General features: G+C 28.0%; 2 protein-coding genes and 1 long non-coding RNA gene across 3 annotated transcripts; 1 reads left to right on the top strand and 2 right to left on the bottom strand.

Moving 5' to 3' along the window:
- Positions 1-1,808: 1,808 nt before the first annotated feature.
- On the bottom strand, positions 1,809-2,900 carry LOC102597689 (uncharacterized). Its single transcript, XM_015306034.1, has 4 exons — positions 2,818-2,900; positions 2,565-2,735; positions 2,421-2,481; positions 1,809-2,114 (listed from the first exon to the last, which is right to left on the bottom strand). The coding sequence occupies exons 1-4, from the start codon at positions 2,890-2,892 to the stop codon at positions 1,996-1,998; spliced, it is 426 nt and encodes a 141-aa protein (XP_015161520.1). The 5' UTR covers positions 2,893-2,900; the 3' UTR covers positions 1,809-1,995.
- Positions 2,901-2,986: 86 nt separating this feature from the next.
- On the bottom strand, positions 2,987-3,531 carry LOC102597270 (uncharacterized). Its single transcript, XR_366829.2, has 2 exons — positions 3,389-3,531; positions 2,987-3,072 (listed from the first exon to the last, which is right to left on the bottom strand). It is a non-coding gene; the product is annotated as an uncharacterized lncRNA (long non-coding RNA).
- A 4,305-nt stretch (positions 3,532-7,836) lies between these two features.
- LOC102596945 (uncharacterized) lies at positions 7,837-8,598 on the top strand. The gene has a single exon (XM_006341113.2). It carries the CDS (start codon positions 8,045-8,047, stop codon positions 8,480-8,482), a length of 438 nt encoding a protein of 145 aa, XP_006341175.1. The 5' UTR covers positions 7,837-8,044; the 3' UTR covers positions 8,483-8,598.
- The last annotated feature ends 2,198 nt before the right edge of the window (positions 8,599-10,796 follow it).

Here is a 10,796-nt window from a genome sequence, read left to right as displayed (position 1 = left end):
AAATTAGAACAACATCAACAAGTCCTTCTAGAAACCCTTGCATTTCGTCATTCGGACATATCAAAAAAATAATTAAATATACAAGATATATATTTACGTTATTTTCTAGGTTTTATCGTATCATGTTTGATGGAAAGAGCTGGTATGTATTACTATAGTTCAACATCAACTAGTTACTAGAAGGTATGTACTTACACAAAAAATGACTATTTATTTATTCTTTGAGAAAGTACGTACTTACGCGCAAAATCTAATACACTAACTCAGCCACCTTTACTGATACAAAATTGAAATTCGATTATAGTCATGAATATCAAAGATAAGTTAGTTACCTAGAAATGTGTCTCCCCTATTTTTAACTTTGTAGGTAAGTGGGAAAATAGCAGTATTAGGCTGCAAATATAAAAAAAATAGTAATTAGTCTCACTAATCATCTTGTTAATCAATAAATTAATGCAAAATAATTTAAAACTTACAGGGTTTAGCAGAGAAACATAAGGTTCATCATCAATTAAGGAGCCTTTTCGATTTTCGAGGAGCAACAGTTTATCAAGGGGTCGGATGGCTTTTCTTTTACTCTTTGTCTCAAATTATCTATCTTGTTTTTCTTTTACACGTTTAATTATTAAAGATTTAGACAGTCTTACCTTTTATTAAGATTTCATGAAATATATTGTTATAATATATACCCTTTGTTAAAATATAATTTGTATTCATTAATTAAAATATTTATCTGTTTATGTGTCATCACTCCATATAGAATTGAAGATTTTAGTAGACTTTTAAGAACAATTCCTACTAAAAGTGAAAAGGGAGACCAACAATTAATTGTATCTTTGACTTTTAAAATAAAAATAAAAATTTGATAGTATTATCTTAATAAACCACGATAAATAATTTGAAACAAGCATAACATACAAATTAACTAAAAGCACTCAATGAATAGAATATATAATCGTACTCTCATTCTTTTATATTACTTGTCCCGTTTTGAAATGTCATACTTTTTAATAAAACTTTAATCAAAGGTCTTTTTACCAAATTATCTAACCTTATATTATTAAAAGAAAATTAAATTGGGAGTAGGGGGAGGGGAATTGGAGGAGGTAGACTGTTAGGTGGAAAATCAAATTCTCACCAATAAAGTAAAAGTTTATGTAGTAGACAACCAACTGAATTGCTAAAAATATTCTTTAAATTTTATTAGTGATATTTTGAAATACTAATTATCTAATACAAATGATAGTAACGGAAAAATATAGCAAAACTCTTTTGATTTATTAAAATGAACAAGTAAAATGAAACGAAGGGGTATTTAATAAATAGGGATAAGGGTCTGAAAAATACCCCAACTTTGGTCGGATTTACTGTTGCGATACTAAACTTTCATAAGGACCTATTACCTCCCTAGACTATTTAATACCGTATTTTTTACCCGCTGAACTATTTAATAGTGTATTTTAAAGGTATATATGTGTCCACGTGGACACATTACTATTTAAAATTTTGCATTACTTTTTATGTCCACGTGGACAAATATATATGTTTTAAAAATACGGTATTAAATAGTCTAGGGAGGTAATATGTCCTCATGAAAGTTTAGTATCGCAACAGCAAATCCGATCAAAATTAAGATATTTTTCAAATCCATATCCCTAATAAATATAAAACATAGGAAAAAGCATAAAAGACCATTAACAATATGAACATAGATGATAGAAACATTATCAAAACATAGTAATATCATTAACAACCCATAGACAAATAAAGTCCCAAAAGACTTGCAACATGCAAAAAAACACTAGACCACACCAAAACATCATAAGTACACAATTACGAAGAAAAGATTTACTTAATGTTCTGGGAAAAACCATTAACCTTCTTCATAGAACATAATACTAGTAATTAAAATCCTTAATCAGAGTACTCAGATTCGTAATCAGAACAACCAAAGCTAGGATCTTCCGCAGCTCGAATTATCTTAGCATAATAATCTCAATCCTTATGAATATTTGTTATCGTAGGTTCTCCAAATTGATGTCCTTTAACGTACGTTGGAACATCATCAGCATCAACTAGTCCCTCCAAAAACTCACGCATTTCACCCTTAGAATCTAACAAAAAAAATGAAAACAATAATTTTTTATCGAGTTATCATATCAGGCTTGATAGAAACAATCTTTACATATCATTATAGGCCAAACTTTATCATCAGTGCATAAAACTTAAAATTTTGAACCTGAACCTAGTTATTATATAGAAATTAATTTTTTTTTGAGCTAGGTAAATCCGCTAATGTACAACAACTCATTAGAATTAGATCCCTGAAGTCAATTATCAGACACCACATATTGCACTAACTCAACCAGATACAAAATTGAAATTCGATTAGCTATGAATATCAAGGACAAGTTTGTTACCTAGAAATGTGTCTCTCTTATTATTAACTTTGTAAGCAGGAGGAAAAACAGCAGTATTAGGCTGCAAATCAAACAACAATTAACAATTAGTCTCACGAATCATCTTGTTAATTAATAAATTAATGAAAAATAATTAAAACTTACAGGGTTTAGTAGAGCAACATGGGGTTCATCATCAATTAAAAGTGTGTTATATTCTGAAAATCTTCCACCATAATAATTATTTTCCCATATTTTCTTCAATTGCTTCAAAAATATTGGCTTATTTTGCTTCTCCACAGTTGGAAAACCACTATCAATACATTTTTCTTGATCCTAAAAAAAAAATAAAAAAAAATCAAGAATAATACAATTTTAATTTAATTAATTAAACTAAATTAAATAAAAAATGGCTTACCCATACAAATACCAATTTTTTTCGATGGCCAAGCATGAGGTTGTCTAAAATTGGCTCCACATTTCGACTTATCATATGGACAAAAGAAAAGTTAAAAAGTAACAATGATTAGATTAATTAATTAAAACACAAATTAAAAACAATAAAATTATATTAATTTAATTAATACTAACTCCATAGCAGAGGACCATAGTCCAACTTCAAATCTTTCAAGGCAAAACTTCATAAATTGATCACAATAAGGTCTCTTGAAGACTGTTTTAATACAAAAAACATAACAAAAAAAAATAAAAAAATAATTATGTTTAACTTATAACATAATAAAAAAAATTAAACTTTGTGATTTGAAACATATCATCGACATTTTTATGCCTAATAAAAAATAAAAACTTAACAAAATGCCTCGGGTTCAAATTTGGGATAGAAAACAATCCATGGATCTTGAACAACGTGACTCAAAACAACATCAGATCAGAAATAATAAAATTTAATTTTTCATTTTGATCCAAATACGATTACTAAACATCGGATCAGAAATAACAAAAACATATGCACATGTAAACATACAAACCTAGGAAATTGCCGTGAGCAAGGTCCGGGGTATATCTCCGCACCGAAGACTCGTTGCGGCGATGCACCCTATCGACTAGTAGCCCACCAAGATTAAGCACAAGAAGTTTTTTTTAGGACAAAGGTTAAATTTCTCTAAAGGAAGGTCCAATTCTAATTTTTTAGTTACTTTTTCATCTTCATAATCACTATTATCATTATCAGAATCAACCACAACATTTTTCAACTTTAGATTTCTTGCCATACTTGAAATTAATTAGAAGAAAGTTTTATAGATAAAAGACTACTTTGAGAAAACTATGGTGATCCTATATATATAGTGGGATTTAAAAAAAAAGGTCTATTAATTAATGGTAAAAAAAAACCTTAAAATTATGTATAATTAAAAGATGGGAATATTGTACATAATGGCAAACTATTAATTTAAATTAAATGGTATAACCATACTTTGATTTAATTGTGCCCTATAGCAAATTGTTTGCTAGCCGCCTCTCTCCCTCAAACTCTCGCTCGCCACTCTCCCTCTCTCGCTCGCTCTCTCTGTCACTCGCCTCTCTCGCTTTATACAACAGAAATGTATAAATTGTGTTTCTGTTTGTATAAAGCGAGAGAAAATTGTATATGCACATGCAAATACATATATATTCGTCTTATACACTTATAATTATACAATAAAAATATTTCCCTGCCCAGTTCTCTTTTGCCTTTCTCTCTTTCTCGTTTTATACAAACACAGATTATACAAATATAATGTATAATTTATGTTTGTATAAAGCGAAAGAGAGCGATTTTTGATATACAAATATTTTTGTCAACGATTTATACAAACGAGAGGTTAACAACAATTTATACAAATAGCTTGCCAGCAAAATTATATAAATCTGAAGAGGAGCGAACGAATTATACAATTATTTTTTTTGTGTATATATATATATAGCAAAATAGACATAATTTTCAATTGTATATGTATAGTGAATTATACATATATTTCGTTGTTTGTGGAACCATCTTTAGTAGAGGACTGTCCTGATATGAAGAAGAGGATGATGACAATTATGTTTCCAAGAACAAAGACGAATCGAGGACTAATGAGGGTGACACCAAGTCCCTTGAAACAATCCTTCGAGAGATTGAAATTGAGTGGCAATTGAGTGGAAAATCTTGAGATTATGGCGAAAAATATGCAGAATTCGATGAAACGGAACAAAGTTGTGACTCTTTGACGCTTCTTGTACCTTAGCATAGCATAGCATAGCAAAATTATACAAATCTGAAGAGGAGTCAATGAATTATACAATTGCTTCTTTTTTGTATATATGTATAGCGAAATAGACGTTTTCAATTGTATATGTATAGCGAATTATACATATATATATGTTTGCTATGGAGCGCAATTATGCAAACTTTGCTATAGTATACAAATATGATTTTTTTTGTTTGCTATATGTGAAAGTTGCTCTTAAAAGATAGTGCCTTTCCACTTTCCAAGCAAAATTTTTGGTAAGTTGTACTCTCATTTAATCTATAAGTAAAATTAAATGTTGACTCAGTTGTTTAGCGAGTTTAAATTTGTCGTAAAGTTTTAAATTTAAATTTCAAATAATACATTTTATTTTGATAATACTAGCATTAACGCATCAAATTTCACTAGAACTCCAAAGTTATGTATGCTTAAGTTGGGTCAGTGACCTCAAAAAGTTCTCGTGTTGCATTCCTCCTTTATATCCTCCCGAATAAGGTCCAGATATTTTTTCATGAACCGAGGGTTCAAAAATAGTTTGTTTATCTCTTAAGTGAAAGTACACTAAGAACATTCTACTCTGTCCAAATTCATTTTGTGGGAAATAAAATTATATCGAGTATTTTATTAATGTTAGTACAAATCAAGTAAAGAAAGATTAACTTATCGACCATGGTTTCCAGAAAATAGTTATCATAAATTATTTATTATTTTAGAAATTTGAAATAAAAATAATTATTTTTATCTATTTTATTCTAAATAATTTTTTTCTTGAAAACTACAAATTCCTTAATTATGAGGCGATATTACTTATGTTCAAGTACCAACAAAGCTTAGGTCAACATTGTTATCTTAAACATACTTGATACTTCATCATGTTTTTACACAAATGCAATTTTAATTACAGTTGTACATTCAACACAACATTTTGAATGGGAGTAACTAAAATAAAAAAATTCAACATAACATGTTGAAGTGTTGTTCTGTATATGTATTCATTCTTCAAGTTGCTAATTTAGTTTATTCCTAAAGGCTTAGATTCATTATTGATTGGGAATAAGTTATTAAAAAATATATTAAATATATTTTTTTTTAATTTTTCACCCGATATTCGATATCCATATTAGAGCTCGATTATATTTGAATTTGTGCTGAAAAGTCCCACATTGATAATAAGGCACTGCTCTATATCAAATGACACTTCATATCCAGAAAAACTCGAATCCAAAATCTCTGAGTAATTACTACTCCATTCCAACTTTGATTGGTTACTAAATAATTCATCATTAGACAACAAAATAGAATATAACAACTGTCATTAAACTTGCATATAAAATTATCTTTCTTGTTTTTTTACATTTAAAATTAGTGGAGTTGGAGACTTGGAGTCACATAAAGAAAATTAGTGGCGTTCACTTTCACATACAACTCTTACTTGTTTTTACATGCTAGAGAATTTTAATTATTGCATCTAGCAAAAGTTACTTTATAATGGAGTCATATATATAATTTTTAAATGAAAAGTGGTTGATAGAGCAATTTATTTAAATAATTGAAAATACTAGTCATCTTTTCTTTTTTGATTGACTGCATTTTTTACTACTTGAGTGTTTTGATTTAATTACACTGTCACCGTCGCGATGATAAATTGGGAGTCTTAATTAAAAAATTTACGATGATAAATTGAGTGTCTTAATTAAAACTTTTGAAACGATTGATAAATTAAGTGCGCAACAAATAAAGTTATTTTTCTATTAATTAAATATTTTGAATTTTAAGCTTTAGCTATAAATTCTTAATAAATATAATCAACAAAAAAAATAAAAAATACAAGTGAGTTAGGGAATGATGAATCCATCAGATAGCGAGTTAATAACTTAGATGGTCACTCAACTTTCATTTTCAACTCAAATGTCTCTCAACTATGACTTATTTGCACATAAAGTCACTCGACCTATTTAATTGTTTTTTTCATTAAAATTCGCTGACATGGAATTTTAATTATTAACCAAAATTTGAAGAACCAAATATATATCCATTTAAACCATTTAATGACCCGCCTCATTTAACCTGCCACGCTACAAATATAATATTAAACTATTTTTTTAATACGCCAGTTTTATTGATATATGGCTCATACAATTTGGACAGCAACTACTTCAATTTATCAACCTCTCTATTTTATTTTATTTAAGTTTTCATAACCTCTCTGTTCTCTCTTAGCATCAAATTATTGTCTACCCAACTTCACAATCTTGATATATTATTGATATGTGAAGAAGAAGTTGAAATTGAGAAATTAAAAAGGAAAAGAAAAGAGAACGAAGAATTAGGGAAAGAATGGAGGAGACAAGGGAAAATAATGGTAAAATAAAAAGTTTAATATTATATTTATAGCGGGTCGGGTTAAATGGGAGGGGTCATTAAATGGTTTAAATGGATATATATTTGATTCTTAAAATTTTGGTTAATAATTAAAATTCCATGTCAGCAAATTTTAATAAAAAAATAGGTTAAGTGACTTTCTGTACAAAGAAGTCATAGTTGAGTGACTTTCTGTGAAAAGAATTGATAGTTAAGTGACCATCAAAGTTATTAACTCATTAGATAGCATAAGGACAAATATTGAATAAGTAACATTAACTCGATGACGATGTGCAATTTAAATAATGATGGTCTTTTTATGTTTATTTATGCAAATATTATCCTATTTTATATTTTATATTTTATATAGATAAAAAAAATGAGATAATATTTTATGATCACTAGGATTTTTATCTCAGAATGTTTCTAAATTCAGGTTATTAAGTCAAAAATTACTGAACCATAAGTGTTTTACTTACAAATTATTCAATTTATTTAATTAATATTTTCATTAAAATATACTAACATGGTTTTCATTAAAATACACTAACATAATTCAATTTATTTGATTACTGTCAATGATCACTTTTTTTCTATTAAAATATTATTAGTTGCGCATTATTTTATCTCTCTCTATATATATATATATATATATATATTTATTAAATGTCTTCGTGTAATTCGTCATTTTAATACGTTATTGACGAGTGTATTACGCACTTTGTATAATTATAATTTTTTTTTTTGTCAAAATGACATAGTACAATCTACCGAAAATGAATAAAATCTATTTAAATTATCTAAATAAAACTTCAGTTCTTTTTTTATTTGTCTCTACAATTATCCAGAGTTTTTCCAGAAAGCTCTCATGTAAGGTTCCTAGCAGAACATTCTAGTTTTTCCAGCACCTTCTAAATTCTAATCAACACAATATTATAAATACCTAATTTAACCTTCCACTCTCTTCATCTTCACTGGAAAAAAAAAAACTTCAATCTACTAACCAAAATCAAATTCTCCAAAAACTTCAATCAATTCAACAAAAGCAAAAAAATGAAGCCAGTGGTAGAGGAAACGACCAATGGCAAAGTTACAATCAAAACAGAGTGCAGAGCAAACGAAGAAGGACGGAAACACATAGAAAAACTCGAACTCGATACTAAAAACGTCGATACTGTTAAGTACGTTGAGAAAAAGTTGACGGAAAAAGGGGTGCAGAGATTGGAACGGCATCCATCGGACGGGTTGCCGTTAAAGCATGATCCGAAGAAGGGATACGGAGGTAAGTATACGTGGGAAGGGCCTGATAAGGATAAGGAATTGGATATGGTGGTGCCGCCGGCGTTGGATGAGAAAGATCCGAATTATGTGAATGAAGAAGAAACAGAGGAAGAAGAAGGAGGAGTTATTGTGGGTGAAATTGAAGTAGCAAAATTGGCTGAAGAAGGTGTTGCTAGAATTGAAGTTGATCCTAATTTGAAAATTGATTAATCATTGTTGAGATTTGGGGGAAAAAAATGTTCAATTTGTGTGATTTGTGTTTGTTAATTACTTGTATTTAGATGATAATGGTGATGTAATAAATAAGTGAAGTTTTTCTGGTAAAATTCATACCTAATTAGTCTTTTTTTCAGCTTGAGTAACAAATTTCACTAACTGAATTTTCGAGCTCACCATATTATAATAATATGATACGTAAATAGATGTTTTAATTTTGAGAATGCGCATTTAAATTATATATTTTTAATAATTCATTAAATAATTAAATTTTGAAGCGATTAATGTCAATTATATAATTGACTAAACAATTGAATTTTGTCTTCAAAGTTTAAGTGTTCACTCAAAGAGCAAGTAAAAACTAGTAATACATAAAATAATATAATGGATCTTATTTATGAATCTTTTTAATTAACTGAATGTTCTAAATAAAGGTTTAATACTTTATTATTGTTAACTTCTTTTGGCTACAATTTATATCCCATTCGTGTTTTACAGCTTAATATGTTGACAAAAAAGGCCTATTGTCCACTTACCATTGGACTGGACTAGAGTTTCATAGGCCTTCTGGAGAAAAGAAAAAAAGAAGAAGTGAAAAGCCAATCCAATATAAGTTGGGTCATTTAAACTTTTTATAAAAAAAAATAAATATATTAAAATGAACATGAAAAATTCAATAAAATAAAATATTAATTTATTGATAAGACTGACTGTGTAAACCAGTGTTTTAAAAGGCGGGGTGTGAGGCGAGACGTTCTTACTTAATGTAGGGCGAGGTGTAAGTCTCGAGACGTAGGGCGTAAGCCCTACGAATCTTTAAATTTTTAATTTACAATATAATATAATAATATAATAACACAAAATTATAAAAATAAATCAATAGTTTGAGATAATTATAAACATGATTAAGGAAACTCATAGAAAATAAAACTTCTAACATGATTATACTAGTATAAATAATTAATATCTTAACTTTCTAATAATAGAAGAATCATTATTTCTAAAAACATTTTTTATTATACTATACAATTTACCCCCCTAAAAGAAAATAATCAATAAAACTTATTACTATTATAATAAAAACATCACTCTATCATGAATAAAAATCAAACTAGTTTCAAATAGCTAAATAAAATGTGATAATTTTGAGACATATGACAAAACTATAAAGACCAATGATAAGTGAAAAAGTAAAATTTCGCTCTGTATTTTTAAAAGAAATGTTACGTACTAAATAATTACCTGCACAATGTTACCAAATAGTAAAGATACGATACTACAACTTGTTATTTGAGTTACTCTCAATCTTCTTATCTCTATAGATTAAAAAATTATTAAGTATCATTCATTTATTCAAAAATTACGAGGGTCAACAATGTTAACTAAAGATTTTAATACATAATTTGTGTAAAATCTATTCGGCAAGCCCCGACCGTTGGGGGTGCTTAGGGCGTACAATCGGACGCTTCGGGAGAAAGTCTTACAGAACTAAGTCCCACAGTTGAGTTTCGGAGCGTTTTGCTAGAGTCCCGCCCTAGGACGAGTCCCAACAGAATTTTCTAAAACACTGGTGTAATTTTTTTTTGTTATATATGCTATTTACAGCTTTCTGACAAAAAAAATTAAGACTGATTGAGTTAATGTAGTAGACGATATTTAAGTGAAGAGTTAAAACCTTTTGCATCGAGTTCATCGCATCAAATATATCAACTAATCTCTTCGTCCAACAATAGTTGCTCAACAATATTTATCCAACTTAGAAAATTAAGAGATAGCTTAATTTTTGTATTTATTTTATATTTATTATTAAATATTATTTATCTTCTAACACATTTTTCAAAGCATTACATTTAATAAAATTGAAGAATAAAATAATAATATTACCTCTATCATTTATTGTTTCTTAAGAGTTAAAAGGGTGTAACACGTTAATTGTAGACAACTATCATCAGATAGAAATAGTACAATTTAAATTTTTTTTATATAATTTTCTGTACAAAAAGAAATAAGAATAACGACTACAAATTTAATTCTAATAGGTACCAAAAAAATAAAAAAAACTTTAATTCTTAGTATTATCCCAAATCTCATCACCATATATATTTTAGTTACTTTATTTTATTTTTTAAAAGTAAAGGTGTGTCTATACACCAAACATAACAAGTGGCAGATTTTCTTAAATTTCCTCATCATGCTACACGTGACACACTCCCACCGCCTCCCATCTCGATATATATACACACATAATTCATTTAAAATTTTTCAAATTAAAAAAAATCAATCACCAAAAAAAAAAAAAAAAAAAAAA

The sequence above is a fragment of the Solanum tuberosum genome, unplaced genomic scaffold (assembly GCF_000226075.1).
Source record: "Solanum tuberosum cultivar DM 1-3 516 R44 unplaced genomic scaffold, SolTub_3.0 scf00021, whole genome shotgun sequence".
Lineage (NCBI taxonomy): Eukaryota > Viridiplantae > Streptophyta > Magnoliopsida > Solanales > Solanaceae > Solanum > Solanum tuberosum.
Note: the sequence above shows the minus strand (reverse complement) of the source record. Positions and strands in the feature narration are given on the sequence as shown.

Excerpts from the sequence above, each read along its gene's own strand:
- LOC102597689 (XM_015306034.1), bottom strand. The coding sequence starts at position 2,892 with ATGATAAGTCGAAATGTGGAGCCAATTTTAGACAACCTCATGCTTGGC. Across the intron at positions 2,736-2,817 it reads AAAAATTGGTATTTGTATGG|GATCAAGAAAAATGTATTGA; the intron begins GTAAGCCATTTT and ends TTTTTTTTTTAG. Across the intron at positions 2,482-2,564 it reads ATGTTGCTCTACTAAACCCT|CCTAATACTGCTGTTTTTCC; the intron begins GTAAGTTTTAAT and ends TTTGATTTGCAG.
- LOC102596945 (XM_006341113.2), top strand. The coding sequence starts at position 8,045 with ATGAAGCCAGTGGTAGAGGAAACGACCAATGGCAAAGTTACAATCAAA.